General features: G+C 36.7%; 1 protein-coding gene across 1 annotated transcript in view; it reads left to right on the top strand.

Moving 5' to 3' along the window:
* The window catches only part of LOC121382066 (serine/threonine-protein kinase greatwall-like), a 51090-nt gene extending 27450 nt beyond the window's left edge, over nt 1-23640 (top strand). Inside the window, exons 8-13 of the mRNA XM_041511547.1 lie at nt 922-2868; nt 8278-8470; nt 9805-9918; nt 14004-14105; nt 17141-17251; nt 18873-23640. Of these exons, the coding sequence (XP_041367481.1) occupies nt 922-2868; nt 8278-8470; nt 9805-9918; nt 14004-14105; nt 17141-17251; nt 18873-18919 (2514 nt within the window). The 3' untranslated portion in view covers nt 18920-23640. The remainder of the gene's footprint in view (nt 1-921; nt 2869-8277; nt 8471-9804; nt 9919-14003; nt 14106-17140; nt 17252-18872) is intronic.
* Nucleotides 23641-25213: the final 1573 nt, after the last annotated feature.

Here is a 25213-nt window from a genome sequence, read left to right as displayed (position 1 = left end):
TAACCAGTTTCTGAATTGTAAACCGATTTGTAAACAAAAGTACTTGTATCTGTTACCTCAGCAGGCATTCGTCACTGGGAAAATAAAGATTATAACTGAGAAATTGTCATGCATTGGTGTAACGTACAAACAATATTATTGGACCATTTGGCACATATAAACCAAAGTACTTGTTGATAATAAATATGTTGTCATCACAGTTTGGCAAACAGACAAATGCCGGTGGCATATCACTGATATACGGCTGTGGTATGTATTTGGAGATGTATTGTAAAAGATCTCTTGCTGCTATTTGAATGTAGTAGCCTATGTGTACATCAGTGAGTTTCTTCTCCGACTCTCCAGACCAAGCAACGAAATAATTGTCTGTGACCGTCTGTAGGATAATCCAGCCAAAGTCACCAGTAGGAATTCATGCATAGGTCATTTTTAGTAATAAACACAGACATAGTGTATTTTTCTAATTGAAGTAAATAATACAGTATAAAATAATACAGTATAAAATAATACAGTATAATATACAGTAAAATAATACAATATAAAATAATACAATATAATATAAAATAATACAGTATAATATAATACAATATAAAGTAATACAGTATAAAATGATACAGTATAATATAATACAGTATAAAATGCAAACAATACAAAGACTATGGATATTCTGAAAGATGTACAACATGTTTGTTTGTAGTCTTAATAATTAATTAGTAATCCAAATTTTACAAAGACAAAGGCTAACAATATATCTCAGATAATCTGTTATTATTAATGACAGAACAAAATCCTTTGGCTCCTACATTTATGGAATTATGAACATTTGATAAAGGCGATATGGGCAGAATAGACTTATTTTAAAAATATTTTGAAAAGTAAACAGTTAATAAGTATGTAATTTATATTCTTGGGTCATTTCAGCACTTGCCTTCAACTAGGAAACCAGCAAGATCAGTTCTCGAGAGTCCAGGCACCCCGGCTGTTTTCCGATCCAGAAAGAAATTCCGAACGCCACTTCGTGAGAGAAGGTTGAGCATCTCACTGTCACGGTTTTCCTTCAACTCCATGTTGAACCGCAAGCTGAGCAGTTCGTCGATTGCCCGCCTGACTCCACCCGTACAGAGTCTGACACCGACGCTACAGGATTCTCTCAACTGGGACTCGACCTTGAACGACAGGAGTTTTTCTCGCCGTAGGCGGTCATCAAGCATCTCCGACTGCAGTAGAAGCAGCCACAACATTTCCATGGCCAGCGACAACTGTGTGTTCTTCGGTGCTGAAGACCGTCTCCCGGGAGATGTGGAAAATGCTGACACTGAAAAAGAAAACCGGACAGAGTTGGCGACAGATTGCTCTGGGAAGTGCCAGAGTCACTGCAAAGTTCCTTCACGGCAGGAGAGCTTTTCAGATGACACCCCTCAGCTACACAGGACGAACGAGTCAGTGTGGAATTCGTACGCAGCCAAGAATCTGCGGAGCATGAGGGAAGGATCGTATTCTGAAGAAAGCGACGATGAACACATGCTCATTTTAAATGCCATGTCCGATTCAGAACAGAGTTACTTCAGCACAAAAGAGTTTTGTTCTCCGACGTCCGTGAATGTGTCTGGAAATCTGGTTTCAAATATTTCGGTTCAGAGTAGTCGGTACAGCTACCATTCTGAAGATGAAAACGACGCTGACTTTTGTCCTGGTCCTCGCAGGTCTTTCTCGCGTGTAAACGACAGCATGCTTTCGCAACCAGGAAGTGGCGAGTTGCCTCTTCTGAGAACAATTCAAGAAGAGAACAAGAATTTGGTTTCGTCAGATTCGGAGGATAATGAAATTGCTAGCTGTAATTCCGACTTCCCATTCGCACCCGATGTGTCCATGAAGTGTCGGAGAGTGGCACGCAAGAGATCGCGATCTCGTATTCTTCCAGATGATGTCTCGCTGATTCAAAGTACCGGTCTCTCGCCTCAAGTCAGGGATATCTGCCTGTCCAGTAATGATACACCACAGACCTACAGCAAGTCTTCTACTGAGATTGCAGACAATGAATTTCACAGTATTTTGCCAAGATGGCATAGTGCTCCTGCAGAGTCTTTCAGTTCAAGCGTTAGCGAAGAATCAAATACTTCAAGGGCTGTCGGCACCAAAAAACGGACATTGAAGTCAAAGAGAAAGCCTCTTAATGCTCGGACGGGCCTGACGCAAGGTATTGATAATATTAGCATCGTGCCAGGGTGTCACACGAACTTCAGATCAAAGAAAAGAAGCTTCGATTTGGTGGATGATCATCTTGAGCATTCGTCAGAGGCTTCATCGTCACAGAGTTGTGGCATGGCCGATGGTCAGGTCAAGGTGTATGGCGATGAACACAGACTCAAGAAGACGGACAATCGAGAGACGCCATTAAAGATGGCTTCTGTGATCAATCGAGAAACGCCATTAAGGATGGCTTCCCTGTACGATCGAGAGACGCCATTAAAGATGACTTCCCTGAACGATCGAGAGACGCCATTAAAGATGACTTCCCTGAACGATCGAGAGACGCCATTAAAGATGGTTTCCCTGAACGATCGAGAGACACCATTAAATATAACTTCCCCAAATGATGGCAGGTTGTTGTCAAGCACATCCGCGGAGTGGGTCAGTCTTGGGTTTAGTGAAGAGCGGCTGCGGTGCAAGGAGGACAACAATACGTCCAGCGAGGATGTCTCGTTGAACGACCAGTCACAAACACCGCTGAGGCCAAGGACCGGTTCTGTGTGGACACCAAATAGCGCAGAGAGAGCTACATCGCTGGGGTCTACGGCTTGGTCGGCCGCAGTGACTGGAACACACAAGAAAGATGTGCAGTTCACCTCGGAGCACGGCTCAGAGGAGGTCAGTAGATAACAGAGTTGGGAATTAATTGTAATTTCACCCGTTATCAACCGATCAATTTTCTATTACTCAACCAGTTTATGAACTTAAGGGGACATTCAAATATTAGGCTTGAGGGGGTGGGTGGGTGTAGATCCAAATGTATTTAACAGGGTTATGTAACAACATTTTTGTTACTAAAACTTTTTTCCAAGCTTTAAATAATAATTTGGGGGGGGGGGGGGTGTTACGGGTGGGGTCTAAAATTTTGACAAAAATAGCGTTACATAATATTTTAAAGGCACTTGATCACAGATGGTTGACCTAATTAATGACCCAACAAAGTATTATCTGAAAATATATACATTTGATTTGTACTTAAAAGTACTGTATTGGACCATCTACATAAGCACCATATCTCACTTAATGATGGTTTATAAAAATAATTGAACTATGTCGACGGTCCATCATTCATAGAAAAGTAACAGCTATGTGGACAGCAGAGGTGTGACGTATTATTTTTGAGTCACGTGACGGGCATCCCCGAATAACCGCAGTGTCAAAACGATTTACCTAGCAATGCTTGACCGTCCTCTGCGACATAGGGTAAATAGAAAAAAAAACACAATGAAAATAAGTTATTAAAAATTAATAAAAACATGTACTGAATGATAATAAGCTTATACATTAATTTATTTTAGTAACAGAAACATGTTAAACATCGACAATGCTGATTAGTTAGGCCTTTGCATCAGTAGGTGGATCGATCCCTGTCGGTGTTCGTCGTTGTTTTGTTGTGTGTTGTTTTTCTGCCAGTTTTTTCCTTTTCAACATTCACATTGGTATTAATCACTACTGAGTGGATATATATTTGTTCTCATTTTTAAAAAATGAATTACAAACGATAGGTTACGAATATTTGCTGAAGTAGTCTGAAGAATACCTTGACCTACATTATTTTCAATAACCAATCACAAAACATTCTCGTTGCGTGTCACACATAATTATGTGGCGCCACCGGTTTTTTGTTTTTATTATTGAAATAGATTAAAGCATGTACTATACTGTACCAGTCGCGGATCCAAGGATTTTGTGTGTGTGTTGTGTCAGAGTAAAATGATGGAAATACATGGTGGAAAGGTTTTAGGCCAGCTCATTTGCCAGAAATGCTATGCCTGGATAGTATTCAAATAATATATAAAGGCAAATAGATGACCAGTGTATATAACTTGTGAATGTCCCCTAGGTGGGGATGGAGTTCATCTCCTTGTGAATTTGGACATTCTACCCCTCTCCTAAGGGTGGGGCACAAATAGGGGAAAATTAAGCCAATTGTCGTGTCCAGGAATACCATACAAATATCAGTTTTGCAAATTTCGTTAATGTCGTGTCCCCTGCCCCCTCAGGTAGGAGACAAATTCATTAAACCATCTATCATATACACAAATGCATTTAAACTCTTATGTTTTCAGGAATACTAGACCATTTCCAACCAAATTTATTTGGTAGTTGCTCTCACCTATGGAAAACCCAAAACCATGAATTTGGTCATTTCAATCCCCCTAGGAAAATGGGTGCTCTGCACTCCATGTGTTTGGTAGTTGTGGTCAGCAATTTACTCAGGTGACCGTTTAGATCAATTTTGTATCATGTTTAACACTGAATACACATGTATACGGTACATATTAAATTTTAATTAGGGCTCACATGTTGATGATTGTTTCTTTGGGTTTAAAACATTCTTTAGATGAATGGACATTTTTTTTTTTTTTTACAATTGTGACCGTGTGAAGCACTATTGCAAGTATCTTGTGTCACAATAAATTACTGAAATGCATAAAATCCTTTTTACTATTTCTATTATTCTAATATCAGTGTCCAGGGTTTCTGCCAGAGGGTATGAAGGGTAAAATTATGTACCCTAAAATCTTGGGAATTAATGGATACGTTTTAATAATTTTTAGAACGATTATAGTAAGATAACTGCTGCTTAAAGTTTGTACATGAAATGAAGTGTCCAATTTAAAAAGATTCTAAACCCCATAACCACCTAGTAGCGGCAGTTATGATCTGGAGTTTTCAAGTACCCTCAAATTATTGATTACTGGTGTCCTTTACTTTTGACCTTATGACCCAAAAGTTGCATGCGCACAGAAAATAGTTTTAAGTTTTACATACCTTACCATGGTAACCAATAGTTTGCATTGGTTACCATGGTAACAGTTTCGATCTGGGTACCATGGTAACATAGTTTTGAACTGGTTACCATGGTAACAGAATTAATAAGCTTCATATATCTTTTCTACAGGCATAGTACAATTATGTCACTATACATTGTTGTTTTTTCTCAGTCCTTGAAAATGATATTTTTTGGAAATTTATTTTCTGTTTTGCATTGGTAACAGAATCCACAATTTTCACCCTTCGCTTGTAAACAGCTGGGAGCTTATTATTACATCATTATACAGTGATTTGTATTCAAATAAATTCATTTAAAACATTTCATATGGGAAACGGTTCCTCTTTTTGCATTGGTTACCATGGTAACAGAATTAATAATGTTCATTTGAAAATGACAGGAAGTGAAAGGGCATATACCTTTTTTAAAATCTTGTGTCATTTGACAAAGATATATAAAGATATAGAGATAGTATACATATTTTTATTGTCTAGGTAATGTTGGACACAATGTCCACAAGTTACAAAAATGCGTTGATGGTAGTATGTGCATTTGTCCCTATTATTCAAAAACAAAATTGGCTGTCTACTTAATTATTGTTCTAAATTGAGTAGTATGGTTAATAGATCACACCATAGACTTAAATTAAAAGCAAAATATTAGTTTTAAATTAAAGTTTTCATAATTATTAATAAAAAATGGTATATTGAAAGTTGCAGCTGTTGCCATGGTAACATAAATAATATAACTGACTATAAAATGTTAGTGTTATGTAGGTGGATATTCTTAGTACATATGTGTGTAATTTCATGCTGAAATGTCAACTGATTTTAATAATATTACCAGAAATGTATAATAGTTAATGTTGGAAATTATGTTTATAATTTACAAAAAATGCATTGATAGCCGAATGCGCATCTGACCCTATTTTTCAGAAAAAACACGATTGTCGACTTAATTTTTTCTTTACATCAAGCAGTATGGTTAATAAATCACAGCATAAACTTAAATTAAAAAATATATATTAGTTTTTAATTAAAGTTTTCGTAATTATTAATGAAAATATGGTATATTGAAATTTGCAGGTGTTGCCATGGTAACATAAATGATATAACTGACTATAAAATGTTAGCGTTACGTAGGTGGATATTCTTAGTATATATGTGTGTAATTTCATGCTGAAATGTCAACTGATTTTAATAATATTACCAGAAATGTATAATAGTTAATGTTGGAAATTCTGTTCATAATTTACAAAAATGCATTGATAGCCGAATGCGCATCTGACCCTATTTTTCAGAAAAACCGTGGTTGTCGACTTAATTTTTTGTTTACATGAAGCAGTATGGTTAATAAATCACAGCATAGACTTAAATTAAAAGAAAAATATTAGTTTTTAATTAAAGTTTTCATAATTATTAATGAAAATATGGTATATTGAAATTTGCAGCTGTTGCTATGGTAACATAAATAATATGACTGACTATAAAATGTTAGCTTATGTAGGTGGATATTCTTAGTATATATATGTGTAATTTCATGCTGAAATGTCAATTGATTTTAATAATATTACTAAAAATGTATAATAGTTAATGTTGGACATTATCTTCATAATTTACAAAAAAGCGTTGATGACAGTATGTGCATTGCAGCCTATTATTCTAATAAAAAATGGTATATTGAAATTTGCAGCTGTTGCCATGGTAATATAAATAAAATAACCATCTACAAAATGCTATCATTACGTAGGTGGATCATAATGGTACATATGGGTGTAATTTCATGTTAAAATGTCCATGGATTTTAATAAAATTACTAGAAATGTAGAACAGGTGAAAATTCTTTAAATTTAGCAAAAAGAATGCGGTAGGATAAGGGTTAAGCAGCACAACTACTGCTTTCTTTGTTGCATTCAAAAATGTTTAAAATTAACTATGGTTAATGGATATAAAACATGATTAATTAGACTACACACGAAAAAAAGGAAACGTCATAGTGATTCATACACCTATTCACTTTATGGTATGTGGATAAATATTTTGTCAGGTGATCTACATTGTATGATTTTTGGGGGGACATTCCAGTAATATAAGGATATATCTATGACATGTGAAAATTTCAAGGTGTAATGACATTTAAATTTTGACTGAATAGTATCATTTCCCCTCAATGGTCCAAAAGAAGTATTTAAATTATGTGGACTGCACCAACTGTTCTGTTCACTGTGACAGACACCTCAGACTAATAACAGAGCTAACTCTGGGTGAGTAAAATAATCCGCCAGATTGTCTAAATTAAACTTCAAATATTGCACAAATTGTCAGTTAGTTTCTTTAAAAATGTCAAGTATTACATGAAATTATTTCGTCAAACTAAAATAAAATTTGCCAACTGCTTTCAAAATTTGCAACAGGGGACGGGACGTAGCCCAGTGGTAAAGCACTTGCTTGATGTGCAGTCAGTCTGGGATCGATACCCGTCGGTGGGCCCATTGGGCTATTTCTCATTCCATCCAGTGCAACATGACTGGTATATCAAAGGCTGTGGTATGTACAACCCTGTCTGTGGGGTGGTGCATATAAAAGATCCCTTACTGAAACAAATCCAAACCCTGCATTTTTACAGTGACAGTCGATTATGAGTTTTTATAATTAATCATTGAAACATCACTGTTAGATTGAAGTGAAGCATTTCTTTAGATACATGTATACCATGCAATTGTAGATTTTCTTAACAATGGAGTTGTTGAATTTTTATATCCACTCGGTCCTATATAAGGGCTTCTAGATTATGGTAGCCTTTCTCAAGTGGCTAGTGATATGCAATGTTAGGCTAGTAAATAACTACTATTGATATGCCCGACGACTAGTGAAAAACATTATTGTTAAATGTTGCAGTTAAGTCTATTTTGTAAATATGAATATCCTGACCCCACCCTAACCCATAATATTACTGTTTTTAAGTTCTATCTCCCTCTTTAGGTGACATATCTGATTATTACTATTATTTAATAAAATTGTATTAACTTAAAGTAAAGTAGGGCTAGTGAATTTTTAATCATGGATAGTAAATTTTTAAAATCATTGATCCCATGGCTAGTGGATTTTATAAAAATTCTAGATGCCCTGTATATTTATTTTTGTTTAACACTGGGTAACCTAATAGCAGATGTATGTTTCTTACTTGATTGTATTTAAAATTTATATTAAATTAACTATTTGAAACTTCTAACTGGGCCAATCTGTTTTCAGGTTATGTCTTACCACCATTCTTCTAGTATAAGCAAGGGTAAAGGTTTGTACACACCATACCACACACCTGGTAAGACTCCGCTGAGAACCCCTAAAAGTGTCAGACGTGGCCAGCAGCAACTGCAGGATGAAAAGAGGATTCTAGGGACTCCGGACTATCTGGCACCAGAAATCCTTCTTCATAAACCGCACGGTAGGTCTTGCCCTGTCAGCAAGTTAACGAGAAAAATTGTACATTAATTTAATATTTGCCATATATATTAAAAGTAAGTTTGTTTTATTTAACGACATCACTAGAGCACATTGATTAATTAGTCATCGGCTATTGGATGTCAAACATTCAGTAATTCTGACGTGTAGTCATCAGAGAAAACCTGCTAAACAAAAATTAATGCAGAAAGGGATCTTTTATATGCACTTTCCCACAGACAGAAAAGCACATGCCACAACCTTTGACCTGTTGTAGTGCACTGGTTGGAATGAGAAAAAAACATTCAGTTGAATGGATCCACTGAGGTGTTTCGATCCTGCGACAAGCATCTAAAGAGAGCACTCTGCCGACTCAGCTAAATTCCGCACCCTGCCATGTATATTATACAGGATAACCAAACTAGTTGAATGGAACATTACAGGTTCAAACTTAACGATGGCACTGACATTGAAATATGAATTGCTGTAGGTAGTGAGCATCACCGATGGCACAAAAGTGCAGTCGGTAAAGCTCCTCAACAATAGAAAATGTATTCACTTGGTTTCATTATCTGCCAATATTTAACATTTGTACATTTGAAATATGTCTACATACAGCAAAATAACCTTTCAGTCATTTGTATTTGCTGCAAAAGTCACTTAAAAAAAAAAAATGCCATAGGCAGGCTCAAAATTGCCATCAGTTGGCTGTAACCCCTATTGCAATTCATTTAAAACTTGATGTGGAAGACAAATTCTTACGTTCGAGCCCTGTATTACAACAATTTGGTTCTTGGTGTTACCATTTTTCATAACAGAATTTTAGTCTTTTGTTTTGTTTTGGGTTTTTTGTTTGTGAAAGGGAATAATTTTTTGTCATTTCTGGAAATTATTATTTACATATAATGCATTCAGAGTTTTATAATAGAAAATAATAATATTAATCATGCATAAGATATCTATGATTCACAGTTTGGGCTTTCATTTACAGATGTCAGTAAATAATTCAGTTTAATCATGCATAAGATATCTATGATTCACAGTTTGGACTTTCATTTACAGATGTCAGTAAATACACATGTAATTCAGTTTAATCATGCATAAGATATCTATGATTCACAGTTTGGGCTTTCATTTACAGATGTCAGTAAATAATTCAGTTTAATCATGCATAAGATATCTATGATTCACAGTTTGGACTTTCATTTACAGATGTCAGTAAATAATTCAGTTTAATCATGCATAAGATCTCTCTGATTGATTTAATCATGTATAAGATCTCTCTGATTGATTTAATCATGCATAAGATCTCTCTGATTGACAGTTTTTCACTTGTAGATGCTGCTGTTGATTGGTGGGCTCTTGGTGTTTGTCTCTTTGAGTTTCTGACAGGCTTGCCGCCATTTAACGATGAAACGGCAGAACTTGTTTTTCAGAATATTCTCAATAAAGGTAGGTACCATGTTAGATTGGGAATAAGCCCGAGGGGTGGGGTAAGCCAGTTCATTCTTTTTATGCTGGACTTTTTCATGGAATTCTTTAAATGTATGAAAAATGTAGATGGGCTTATTCCTGAACATGGGCTTATTCCCGGTCAAATACAGTAAGTAAAGAGACGCTTGTTTTTCTACTATACTCTTCAAAAGAAGAAACGCAAAACCACATTGTCGTAACATTTGGAGAATTGATTTAATTATTGAATGGTGAGTCCGATAATTACCAAATGTTGCAGGATTGTTCACAATTCACTCTAGTCCATTGTGAGTAAGTGATAGGACACACCACCAAGGTCAAGGTCATCTGGAGTCAATACCGGGTGTGGCCTCCGCGTGTGTTGACAACTGCCTGGCACCGCCTGCCCATTGAAGCAACCAGAGTACGGATGACGTCCCGAGGGATGGTGGCCCACTCGGCCTGCAAGGCTGCTGCCAGCTCGGGCAGGGTCTGGGGCTGTGGTTGTCGCTGTCGGAGGCGTCAGTCCAACTCGTCCCATAGATGCTCAATTGGGTTCAAATCCGGTGATATCGATGGCCAAGGAAGGACATTAATGTTGTTGTTCTGTAGGAAAGCCGTTGTGAGACGTGCTGTGTGAGGCCTGGCGTTGTCATGTTGGAACACTGCGTTGGCGTTGGCCGTAACTGGAATGATGTGTGGCCGGAGGATCTGGTCAATGTAGCCCTGTGCATTCAGGTTGCCCTGCACATGGACCAGGTCAGTTCTGCCAGTGTGTGAGATGGCTGCCCACACCATGACACTACCCCCGCCGAATCTGTCCACTTCCTGCACGCAGTTTGCCGCATAACGTTCACCACGACGCCTATACACGCGACATCTTCCATCATGACGTCGGAGCAGAAATCGGGACTCGTCACTGAACCACACCTGTCTCCATCGCAGTTGAGGCCATTGTCGATGAATCTGGCACCACTGCAGTCGACGGTGTTGTGGTGTTAAGATGACACCTCGAACTGGATGTCTGGCACGAATTCCTACCTCACGTAGGCGGTTCCGTACGGTCTGGTCGGATATCCTGCGCAAACCTGGTATTGCTGCGGCTGTGGAGGTGGCAGTAGTCAATCGTTCCCGAAGGTGGCGTACCCGGATGTAGCGGTCCTGCCCGGGGGTAGTGACCCGTGGTCGACCGGATCTAGGGAGGTCACGTGTTGATCCATGTTGCTGGTAACGGTCCCACAGTCTGGAGATGGTGCTTGGGGACACATGGAATGCCCTGGCAACGGCCGTTCTGGATTCGCCTGCGTCTAGTCGGCCAATGGCATTGTTTCTCTGCGGTTCACTGAGACGTGGCATGTCCTGGATTGTCAACTGTCGGCCAGATACAGAGGCCAGGCAAGCGAACACCCTGCACTTTTATACTGTCGGTGTTCATTTTGCACGTGCAGACAACGCACGTGCAGTGGTGACATGGTTTGCACGTGGCTGCGTTTTTGCAAATATTCACATTTTGGAACTTTATTGTACAGTAGCTGCGTTTTATCGAATGTAACCTTGGGAATGTGTTTGGGACATGCAATGATCTTATATTCACAAAGCATGAACCGGTAGGAAACATAAAATCGGAGTTATAACCCATTTGTACCCTTTTGCGTTTCTTTTTTTGAAGAGTATATATTGTCTTCTGTGTCAAGTTTAAAATTTATTGTCTTTTATATGTTTTTTTACCATATAAATCCATTTGCAAGCATTAAATATGATGTTTTTGTACTCGTGCTAAATCTAAATTTTGAATTTGTGCCTCATCTGTATTCAGTGCTTTCGGAGTGGTGTTCAAGGGGCCTACTCAAAAGCTTTCTTACTCAACATTGCATCATCTTGGTATTCAAGGGTCCTACTTCACAAAGCTTTCTTACTCAACATTGCATCATCCTGGTGTTCAAGGGTCCTACTTCACAAAGCTTTCTTACTCAACATTGCATCATCTTGGTATTCAAGGGGCCTTCTTCACAAAGCTTTCTTACTCAACATTGCATCATCTTGGTGTTCAAGGGGCCTTCTTCACAAAGCTTTCTTACTCAACATTGCATCAACTTCGTATTCAAGGGGCCTTCTTCACAAAGCTTTCTTACTCAACATTGCATCATCTTGGTATTCAAGGGGCCTTCTTCACAAAGCTTTCTTACTCAACATTGCATCATCTTGGTATTCAAGGGGCCTTCTTCACAAAGCTTTCTTACTCAACATTGCATCATCTTGGTGTTCAAGGGTCCTACTTCACAAAGCTTTCTTACTCAACATTGCAGCATCTTGGTATTCAAGGGGCCTTCTTCACAAAGCTTTCTTACTCAACATTGCATCATCTTGGTGTTCAAGGTGCCTATTTCACAAAGCTTTCTTACTCAACATTGCATCATCTTGGTATTCAAGGGGCCTTCTTCACAAAGCTTTCTTACTCAACATTGCATCAACTTGGTATTCAAGGGGCCTTCTTCACAAAGCTTTCTTACTCAACATTGCATCATCTTGGTGTTCAAGGGGCCTTCTTCACAAAGCTTTCTTACTCAACATTGCATCAACTTGGTGTTCAAGGGTCCTACTTCACAAAGCTTTCTTACTCAACATTGCAGCATCTTGGTATTCAAGGTGCCTATTTCACAAAGCTTTCTTACTCAACATTGCATCATCTTGGTGTTCAAGGTGCCTATTTCACAAAGCTTTCTTACTCAACATTGCATCATCTTGGTGTTCAAGGTGCCTATTTCACAAAGCTTTCTTACTCAACATTGCATCATCTTGGTGTTCAAGGTGCCTATTTCACAAAGCTTTCTTACTCAACATTGCAGCATCTTGGTATTCAAGGGTCCTACTTCACAAAGCTTTCTTACTCAACATTGCAGCATCTTGGTGTTCAAGGGTCCTACTTCACAAAGCTTTCTTACTCAACATTGCAGCATCTTGGTGTTCAAGGGTCCTTCTTCACAAAGCTTTCTTACTCAACATTGCATCAACTTGGTGTTCAAGGGGCCTTCTTCACAAAGCTTTCTTACTCAACATTGCATCAACTTGGTGTTCAAGGGGCCTTCTTCACAAAGCTTTCTTACTCAACATTGCATCATCTTGGTATTCAAGGGGCCTTCTTCACAAAGCTTTCTTACTCAATATTGCATCATCTTGGTGTTCAAGGGGCCTTCTTCACAAAGCTTTCTTACTCAACATTGCAGCATCTTGGTGTTCAAGGTGCCTACTTCACAAAGCTTTCTTACTCAACATTGCATCATCTTGGTGTTCAAGGGGCCTTCTTCACAAAGCTTTCTTACTCAACATTGCAGCATCTTGGTGTTCAAGGTGCCTATTTCACAAAGCTTTCTTACTCAATATTGCATCATCTTGGTATTCAAGGGGCCTTCTTCACAAAGCTTTCTTACTCAACATTGCATCAACTTGGTATTCAAGGGGCCTTCTTCACAAAGCTTTCTTACTCAACATTGCATCATCTTGGTATTCAAGGAGCCTTCTTCACAAAGCTTTCTTACTCAATATTGCATCATCTTGGTATTCAAGGGGCCTTCTTCACAAAGCTTTCTTACTCAACATTGCATCATCTTGGTGTTCAAGGGTCCTACTTCACAAAGCTTTCTTACTCAACATTGCATCAACTTTACAAGTCATTTTGTATTGCACTGCAAGATTGCAAAGTTGTGAGACTTTAGTGAATGAAGTCATTTGCAAACATTGATTTCGGTCATTAATTGGGTGAAGGCTAACATTTAAAACAAATCTTGACATTAATCAGTTAAGAAAAGTAAGTTAGATTAAATTGCATTTCTAGAAAGTTCAATAAAAATGTTTTTGATGTGATTTCTTTCTGTAAATCATTATGGCAGCATTTTAAGAAAAGTATTAAAATTAATGTGTTGTATATTAAATGGCTATTCATGATTAGAAAGATGAATATGACACAAATTATACAAGAATCACATTCTAATGAGGAAGGCAGCTTGTCTACTGCTGGAACGTTGGGCTTTAATTGTAGCGGAAATATGGAACTTGTATCTTTCTTATGCTAATATGACATATTTCAGATATTCCATGGCCTGAGAATGACGAGGTATTAAGTGATCCAGCGCGTCATGCTATAGATGTTCTGCTGACAATGGATCCTCGCGACAGGCCAAATGCTGAAGGTAAATCATTACATATTTTACCAGTCATTCATAATTATATGTATCATATGATATGGCTAACAATCTTTTACATCAGCTTAATGGATCATGTGAAACAAAACACACATTAAAATAGTACAAAAGCTCTGATATGTAGATGTCATATGTAGAAACAGAACAAATATTCCGATTTGGCATGGGGGTGGGGGGGGGGGTGCATATGCATAGGTAGGCTGTGTTGTTGCCAACAACAATTGTGGGGTTTTATACTTGGTTAAATAAGTACATGCAGGATCACACGAACACTCCATAGGAAAGAGGCACTGCAACCAAAACCTCAACCATGGTGTCTGGTGTTAACCATGTTGCCGACATTCAGTCTCACATTACCTACATTCAATCTCACATTACTTACATTCAGTCTCTCATTTGTGACATTCAATCTCACATTTGTGACATTTAATCTCATATTACTGACATTCAATCTCACATTACTTACATTCAGTCTCTCATTTGTGACATTTAATCTCATATTACTGACATTCAATCTTACATTACTGACGTTCAATCTCATATTACTGACATTCAGTCTCATATTACTGACATTCAATCTCATATTACTGACATTCAATCTCACATTACTGACATTCAATCTCACATTACATCTAAGGAGAGGCATACAGCTCAGTCGGTTGAGTGCTTGCTTGAGGTGCTTGCGTCACAGGATCGAATCACCTCGGTGGATCCATTCAGCTGATTGGGGGTTTTCTCTTTCCAACCAGTGCACCACAACTGGTCAAAGGCCGTGGTATATGATTTGCTGTCTGTGGGAAAGTGCATATAAAACATTCCTTACTGCATTAGGAAAAATATACCGGGTTTCCTCTGATGACTACATGTCAGAATTACCAAATGTTTGACATGCAGTATCCAATGATTAAGTAATCAATGTGCTCCAGTGGTGTCGTTAAACAAAACAAACACATTACAGCTATGTACTTTATACATATACTGAACAAAATAAGAAACTTCCGCTAACTTTGCTTGAACATAACTTGATGAAAACAAACCAGGGGAATAATTGTTATATATGCTTTTAAAGAGTGTTCCATGATGCATCGTTTTGTGCAAAAATCATGACCATAGGTTAACAGAAACTGGGAGAAATTGTGACCAAGTGTGGTAGGGGTTAAAAAAAAAACCACCCACTTAATAACGGGTATGACCACCTCTTGAATTGACCACTGCAGTGCATCGCAAGCGCATAGAATTGACTAAAGTGTTGATTTCTGCCTGTCGAATATTGTTCCATTCCTGAATGAGCGCTTGACGAAGTTCGTTGACGTTAGCGGGTGGGTTGGGACGACGCCTCAATCGTCTGTCCAGACTATCCCAGACATGCTCGATGGGGTTGAGATCAGGACTTTTAATGGGCCAGTCATCAATGAAATCAGTGTTATTTGTCCTAAGAAAATTTATAGTGTCTCTAGCTGTATGAGAGGTGGCATTATCATGCTGAAAAATCGAGATGTTGGCATTGTTGTGGAACAGAGGAATGACGTGATGAGGAGAATGTCATCGCGGTAACGTTGAGCATTTAAATTGCCATCAATGGCGACTAATGGTGAACGATAACCATGGGCAATGGCTGCCCAGACCATGACAGAACCCCCACCCCCAAAACGATCTCATTCAAGAACACAACAGTCAGCATAGCGTTCATTTCTCCTACGTTAGACTCACACCCTGCCATCACAACGTAAAAAAAATCTGGATTCATCCGAAAAAAGAACGGTATTCCAGTGTCGCCGTATCCAACGAATGTGTACACGTGCCCAATTAAGACGATTTAGACGATGACGTTGCGTTAAAACACATCCGACGTAAGGACGTCGTGCGTGTAAACCGTTCTCCCGCAGACGATTACGAACAGTTTGCCCACTGATTCGGTTATTATGAAGCCCAGGTGTGTTAGCAGCAGTAGCAGTGACAGTTTGGAATCGATTGCGCAAATGCGTGTTCATGATATAGCGGTCTTGACCACGCGTTGTAACACGCGGACGTCCACGACGTGGCAAGTCGGTGCTTCCTGTCGTTCGAAATCTTACGCGAAGATTTCGTATCGCTCAACTAGAACTCCCAACATGCCTTGCAATGTCTTCTGTCGACATGCCAGCATCAAGCATGCCAATCGCCTGTTCGCGTAAATTATTGGGTATTCTTGGCATACTAAAAATGCTACAATGTAAAAAACAATTAATTTTTTTACAAATTTTGAATCGTTTTCGTTCACTTGACAACAATGTCAGTAAGACAAGTAAAACAAATTGACCGAATACTACATGGGACATGTCGAACCATGCATGCACGTACAAATTGAATTTCACGTTGTCGACGATTAACAGTGCAAAAATAATCGATAAAATTCATGAATCCTGATAATACAGCTCACGGCTAATACTACCTATATAATTTCATTACACAATGAATTCTTTAACACAACAAATACTATATGTACAAATCGGAAGTTTCTTTTTTTGTTCAGTATATATGCGTTTAAAGAGTGTTCCATGATGCATCGTTTGGTGCAAAAATTATGGCCATAGGTTAAGAGAAACTGGGAGAAATTTTGACCAAGTGTGGTAGGGGTTAAAAATAAAAACACCCACTAAAAATGCTACAATGTAAAAAAAAAAAACTTTAATTTTTTTACAAATTTGAAGCGTTTTCGTTCACTTGACAACAATGTCAGTAAGACAAGTAAAACAAATTGACCGAATACTACACGGACATGTCGAACCATGCATGCACGTGCAAATTGAATTTCATGATTAACTGTGCAAAAATAATCGATAAAATTCATGAATCCTGATAATACAGCTCAAGCTTAATACTACCTATATAATTTCATTACACAATGAATGCTTTAACACAACAAATACTATATGTACAAATCGGAAGTTTCTTTTTTTGTTCAGTATATATTATGACACTAATAGTGACTAAAATTTGGTCTACTATACCAAATACAAAAAACCTGACATTTTGTATTACAGTTGTGAAAGGTCTGTCGTTGTTTTGTGACACCGACTGGGATAATCTTCTGAAGATGGAAGCCCCATTTGTGCCCCAGCCCGACGATGATACAGACACCAGTTACTTTGAAGGTATCACTTGATTATCATTATATGCCGCATATTGCCGTGTATTAGCAGACCTCTTAGTTTGACCCTAAATATCAAGTACAAACTTATCGGCCTCGTGTATAAGCCAAAGTCATCTTTTGTCCAGTTGTACATTGTATTGATTTCAATAATACTGTCAACAAATAGACTTGTGCTTTTCTTTTTCATTATATTTTTTCACCTTTAATTATTACAAACACGGTAATCATTATCACAATGCTAAAGTCTTCATGCCGTGCAAAAATAATTTAGCACAGATAAATCATAACAATAAACAATTGAAGCTGTAACAACATATCACTGCACATAAGTAATTAAATTATTCACTGCAAATAATAAACTCACTAAGTCTCGATAAAGCACTGTTTCGAACATGCACAGATTCAAAAGTATGTTTTATGCTTGCGCGAATTTTTAGCCCTGCACACAGAAAAACAATTCTGTGGTCCTAGGCTGTTGTTTACACTGGTGCAGGTTGCAAAATCGTGTGATCCAATTAAATAAGAGCTTACAAAATTATATAGACAGAGGTGTCAAACAAAGATGGTGGACGGTTGGAAAGAGCATGTTTTTACCATTGAAATGATAATAAAGCAAGTAATTTTTATTATTATTTATCAATGTTATAATGCATTCAAGAACAAACACTACATAATATTGCATGATGGGGTGTTTTATTTATACTGTGCACAAATTATTGTTACATAAGCTGTGAAAGGCTGTAAGGGTCTGATCAAATTTGTAAGTCGCAGTCAGGGGTGTTTTCGATCGCAATTTTATGAACTAATTTGTTGCCTCCGTGTATAAGCCGACTCTCTTCTTTTGGAAAGTATTTCTAGACTTCAAAATTCGGCTAATACACAGCAATATACTGTAATTCCAATATGTAAAAACACTTTTTGATATAGATGCTTGGATTGGTCCAAACGATATTTGATTTATGAAACTGACATTCATAACTACAAGAGCTTCATTTTGCTCTACTTTTTGGCAGTGCTTAAAAACAAATTGATTTGTTATGTTGAATCAATGATGACATACACATGGAATTCTGAAACTTGAACGTGAGATGTTTCAACGTGTATCACGGTATAAACCACAGAACCTCTACACACGTATGTTTGGAACAGCTTCATGCGAACTTTATATACTTGTTTAATCAAATTGAATCCAAAGTAAATTTGGTGAAATGATACAATGTGCACTTTTTTGTTTTGTTTTTTTGTTTTTTTTTTTTTTTTCTGTTTTTGATTCATACTTGTATTAACCAAACAATAATTTTTGTCAGTTATTACTTAACCTAAAAGGTACAAACGCTGATTTTGGTTTCAGGTAAGTCGAGGTAACACTTTGTGTTTTAAATTTCGATTAGAGACACTTCCTAAATACTTCCAAATTTTGATGTAAGCACGAAAAGAAAAACAAGTTAAAATCAGTTTAAAAATTAATAAGCAACTACTTTTTAACGTTTTATAACAAATGTATAGCAACCTCTAAAACTTACATGTCGCAATACTGAACAAAATGTTCTCTGCAGTCTTTTAAAGTCTGGTACTTTTATAATTTAATTCTTATATTTTGCCTCTTTGTGTGTCTTTCACAGCACGGATGAATATGCAGCACTTGGTAGTTTCAGAGATTGACCTGTAAACTGTATCAACAGTTGATGAAAAGTCTACAGTCAACCAGTTAACTAGATCAGCAATTTATGTAGAAACTGGTTGATGAAAAGTCTACAGTTAACTAGATCAGCAATTTATGCAGAAACTGGTTGATGAAAAGTCTACAGTTAACTAGATCAACAATCTATGCAGAAACTGGTTGATGAAAAGTCTACAGTTAACCAGTTAACTAGATCAGCAATTTATTCAAAAACTGTTTTTACAAATCAACCAGTAAATTGTGTTAACACAGGGCTCGCACTGCCTATAGCCAAATTAGCCAGTTGTTAATTTCTACGTTAAATAATTGGCCTCAACATTTAGCGTTAGTCTTATGAAAGTGTCTGATTTTCAAGAAAATAAGCTACATATCTGAACATTGGCTCAAACAAAAAGAATTCAGTGTGAGTCCTGAAAAAGAAACGTTAGTGCTAGCTCATACCACAATGTAGTAATTATTCATTTCTATCAGTTTGACATATCAGTATTTAATAAAATCAGTATGTTCAGGGTTTTTATATGCATTGAGCTTTACTGCTCATGTGTACAGGCTTAAAATGTGTTAACCATAGCAATATTTAATGTTGGCGACACTTATTTAAGCTTGAATTTGTAAGTCGTATAACCAACTGGTTCAGGTAACAGTATAGAAATTCCAAATGAGCTGACAAGATGTATTTTAGGGAGGGGACCAAAGACAAAAGGACACATGGACCCTGAAAAGTACATTTCAATAAAAATTGTAACCAAATTGTTCATGAAAAGGAGCACTTTAATTAGTTTTTTTACAGGGTACAGGTCACCCTCATCTCCTGGCCTGGATCCAGCCATGGATATTTCATGTAAAAAAAAAAGTTCTTGTTTTATTGGAATGACTTTATGAACACATTCTGTTCACAGCATTTTGCTGTTTATGGAAAAATTAATAATAATATTGTCCTGTTAAAGTAAAAATGTATTTGATGTTTATTGAGAAAATATTTACCGACGGTCATTAACACGGATGCCACGTAGAATGCTTTGAACAATGTATTTATTGCTTTTGACCTGCAATTATCTGAATAATGACATTCCTGCACCGAAATAAAATAAACAATTATTCTTGGATATAGAATATAGACCTAAAGTTTCACTACAAGAAATTGGTGGACCTGTGCTGAGCTCTGATTGGGTTTTCTCCTGTCTCACAACTGGCGTATTAAAGGCTGGTATGTGCTATTCAGTCTGGTAGCATGCTTTTAAAAGATCCCTTGATGCTAATGGAAGAGTTTAGGTGTTTTGTTTATGTGCCAGAACGACCAAATGTTTAACATCAAATAGTTGATTATTATTAAATCAATGTGGCTTAGTGATGATGTTAAACAAAGTTTAACTTTTCAAAAAGGTTAGGACAAACATGGAATTAGATAAATGAAGTGTATGAACTATGTAATTACATCATTTATAAAAAGTTGTTTGTACATAGTACAGTGTCTAATGATATTGCAAACAGTAGTAATTTAAAATAGTCTGGGATGTTGTTTAAACAAATATTGCTTTGAAATTCCTTTTCCAAACTTCCATATTCAAGGAATACATTAAATATTACATGCAGAACTTTTCAAAATTAGAATATTGTTGACTATTTATGAATTAATGAGTTGATAATAGACAAAAACAAAATATTCTGTATTGATTAATAACCATTGTAATCAATTTGAAAATTTATTAAGAACTACAATTTAATGTGGTAGAATTGAATAGCAATCTGTAAAACTTGCATAACGAGTTGTAACATGATGCTGAAGAAAACGTTCCCTGAATGAATACATAAGGACCGAATTGTTGGGGGACAATTTCGCATGTTGTTTTCTGCAACACATTTTGTATGTATTATAATGTATTGACGTATCCTAAAAATTATATTGGCATTGTATATGAACATGTATATACCTTTTCTTTCTTTTTTCTGATCTTTTTTTCTTTTTCTTTTTTGGAGTCATTTAGTGGTATAGAAGATGGTAATTTCAATCAATTTAAATTTAAATTCAGTGAACATTAGAAAACATCTTAGTTGTAGCCATTATCATGTTTACATGGCATAGAATTATCGATAATAGCTTATTGGAATATCTAATTTGCGTATTTTGTAAAATAGTATTTTTGTTCATATCGGCGAGTATTGCAACATGGCATTCTTTATTATAGTTGTATACATTTTTCCACGAAAGACATTTTATGACAATAATCTGCATCTTTTACATGATTATTACATGTATATACTTTTATTTTATCTCCTAGATTATAGTCAATTAAGATATATTATTGAGTGCATCAACATAGTCCAATAACCAGTTTTATTACCGATATGATTAAAAATATCTTGGTACATATTAAAGTGATACGTACCACTAGAACGCCAAGTGGGACGTAACATTTCTGTGTCATCGATTGGCGTACTACAACCTTACAGGAGTGTTAACCAAATGAATTGAGTGATATAAAGATTGATTATGGGTAATACATAGGATATTAAACTCCCTACCATTTCATATCATGTTTATGTCCTCATGAAATAATTTTCATTGTCACTCGCTAAAGCTTGTGACAGTTGAAAAATATTTCACTCTGGACATAAAAATTATGAGAAATGGAAGCTCATTTAATATCCTATAAATCTGATCCTAAATTTCTCCTTTTTATAATTACTATATAAAACATTTTAAAAACACGTAGATGCCACATTTCTGTATGATAGAGATCTGATGATATAACCACATTCTACATTACCAGAGCCCATGTTTCTAAAACTTTAGAGTCGAGACTTAAACTTTTTATTTCATGACAGGCATTCAGTTATTATGTGTTTGAGATGACGTTAAAGTCTCAGATTCTATAAGTCTTGAGTTTAGACAGTAAATGTTTTTTGTTAAACACCACCTAGGCCAGGAATCACTTCTTCAGAAAAACACAGATACCTGGGGCCTAATTCACAAAGGTCTCTTAGGCTCTGCTAGACAACAAAGTATCCTCTTTGCAAGTCTTTTTGCATTGCAGTGCGAGATCGCAAAGTTGCGAGAGTTTAGTTAATTAGGTCCCTGGTAGAACTGTATGATTAAGATCTACTCTATGATTACTTTTTAATATTACCAGCAATAACTATCTCATTCTGTATTCAGTTAAAGACACATCTGATGTAACTTCTGTATGACCATTACATTAGTCTTTTATTAAAGGTCCACAATCATGGTACATTAATACACAGTATATATAAAAAATACATAAAGATTACATTATTAAACATAAAAAAACAAAAATACCACCCCAATTATTAATAAAGCAACTTTTTGTAAAACGCTCGGGGGGAGGGGGGGGGAAACGCTGATACAGTCGATTTGACCCGCATCTGACCTCTCATTTATTAGTAGGTTAGCATGGCGACAGCATGTAATGATTCTTCGGAAAATAGCTCATTCTTATCGGACGTTAGTTTGGACATTTTGGACTTGTCGCATTTGTCTGTTTATTCTAATGCTATCTCGATTGGTGAGGATGAAGGAGAAAATCCGTTAGGGGTACTTCCCTATCAGTTTGAACCAGAGTACACTGATAATGATCCGGCGAGCCAAACGTATTTTTTAGAAAACATCGCATTAACATTCGGTAGGCGTATCTGTTTTTGTCTTTGGGCGATGTTCAGGATTTTTTCTAAACAATATTTTTCCTACATTTATTTTTTAAACATATATAAATGCATCTTGTTGAGGTGTATTTTTGTGCCAAATATGAACAATGTACACCTCGACATTAACATTCGGGCTTTGTTTTGGTGTTCGGGCTCCGAGCTACAAATTTGCTGAACCGGGGGGATACAGACTTGGAACAGACAAGTTCTTTAACAAAAGTTTTGGTGCCATTCCCATCGACCATCTTAGATAATTATCGTAATCCCCAGGTGTGAAGTGGTCACTGCAAATCGTATTCCATCTTGATGGTCCTTTCCAATACATACATGTTCGGTTTCCAAGCAGATAATGTCAGTTTGTCTTTTGGAAAAATATGCAAACTTCTTTTGCCTTTAACTGCAGCTTTTGTACATCCATACACCAAATAATGGTTCACCATGTTTCCCATTTGAAAGATATCTTCAAAATAATATTCCACACATACAATTCAATTCAATAGAATAACATTTTCGCGTTATAAAAATACACGTGTTCCACTTGCATATAAAATGTCTGAAAGGCTGCAAATCATGCTTTCATGTTATGCTGGTTAGCACATCATGGGGTCACGTGACTTAACTCTTGGAGTGCATAGGCTTTTTGGCAAGCGATGGGGTGGGGGTGGGGGGGGAAGCGACTTTTTATTGTGAATATATTAAAAATAGTTTTAAAAAATTTAATTTATTTTATTGATACTTCATATATATTGTAAAAGGTAAACGTAGATACCAAACAATGGTGAATCACGTTTTTGATAAATGTAGACCTTTAAACTTTTAACAGAGTTTAACAATGTCATAAATTACCTGTATGTAATGTCATTAAGGATTTAGTCGAGAGTAAAGTTTCATAAACACAGTTCGTGAGATTACAATTTCAGTCAAACCTCTGTAAACCAGACCCTCTGTAAACCAGAAAACCCTTTAAAAAAACCCAGACATTTTTTTAAAATCTGTACAGAACTTAACTTCTCTAAACTGGATACCTCATAAAACTGGACATTTTACTTGGTCCATAGGGACTACCCTGTCTGTGGGATAGTGCATATAAAAGAACTCTTGCTGCTATTGAAAAAGAGTAGCCTATGAAGTGGCAACGGCGGGTTTCCTCTCTCAATATCTGTGTGGTCCTTAACCATATCTCTGACGCCAGTTAATCGTAAATAAAATGTGTTGAGTGTCTTTAAATAAAACATTTCTTTCTTTCTTTGGTTCATGGGGTGTCCGGTTTAGAGGAGTTTCACTGTGCTGCTTATTCCAGCCACTGAGTTGCCATGCTTTCTACGGGAAAGAAGAAGCTTTGACAGACCCCTCTACATTCAGGTCTTACCCCTTCACACTGATGTCTGACGTGATAGGATTCCGCTCAATTCAGTTCAGTCAAGTAAACTTGCTAAATAATTTTACGACACTTGTTTAATATGGTCAATACTTCAACACTTGAATTCTGTTGTCTCATATTTCCTGGGATCACCCAGACTTGCGAAATCAGTCAATTTATAGTTACTGTAGTAAAGTATAATATGTTAAACAGGAATATGTGAGAACAGTTTGAATAGCATGACCTTATTCAAGAAATACATTTCTTACACACCCGTTAGTGAGAACACCACGCTTTATTTTTGATAACACATAGTTGTTTACATACATACATGTGTTAACAACTTCAAGACATATGACTGGCTGCTCCTAGGTGATGACCAGGTCACCAATGCCCATACGTCCAATAAAAAACCCCAGCACAGCTGAAAGCAATTACACTGTGACCAGTACGTCGAAAATCAATTACACTGTAACATATAGTTAACTTGGCAATCATGTGTCTGTGACACATAAGTCAGCTACAAGTGCAAAGGGTTGTAAATATCATTTAGTCCATAAAGATGTTAAAATGTGCTTAAAACCTGGTTTTTGAGGATATGCTTTCGCTCATTAATTACACTTTAAAACAACTCTGGTAGATAAATGGTATCTAGCGGCCACTCGTGTATTCTCTATGTATATGGTATTTGGAATGAAGATAATTCTAGAAAACCTATGCAACAATATAAAAGTATTTAGCAAGTGTATTATGTGTTAATGGAAATATATTTGTAACAGTGTGAATGACATATCTAACATACAACACTGCTCAATAACTATCCTGTATAGTATTTGGAATGTGGGATGTATTCAAGTATATTATGGATTAAAGGGAACAAGCTTGAGCAATATTTGTGCAATAAACATACTGAAGCTTTTGTGATAAATTTATGGTTGCAGAATGCTGCGTATAGCCACTGTAATGTTCTGTTAATAAATTTAAAATCTAATTTGATTGTTTTTACTTGTTTATTACTTTGCTGTCACATTTTCCCTTGTTAACATCATCAGGGTTTGTACAGGTCATAGAAAGTCGTGGGATTTATAAATGTAATTTTCCAGGCCTAGAAATTCATGTAATTTTGAGATGGGAAATGAAAAATCTTGAAATTTCTAATCCAAGCAAACTAACCTTTATGGTGTAGTGGTTAAGCCATCGGACAGAAGGCTGGTAGGTACCAGGTTTGCATCCTGACACCGGCTCCCACCCGGAACGAG

The sequence above is a fragment of the Gigantopelta aegis genome, chromosome 9, assembly GCF_016097555.1.
Source record: "Gigantopelta aegis isolate Gae_Host chromosome 9, Gae_host_genome, whole genome shotgun sequence".
Classification (NCBI taxonomy): domain Eukaryota; kingdom Metazoa; phylum Mollusca; class Gastropoda; order Neomphalida; family Peltospiridae; genus Gigantopelta; species Gigantopelta aegis.
The sequence above is the reverse complement of the archived record's forward strand: the minus strand, read 5'-3'. Positions and strand labels throughout refer to the sequence as shown.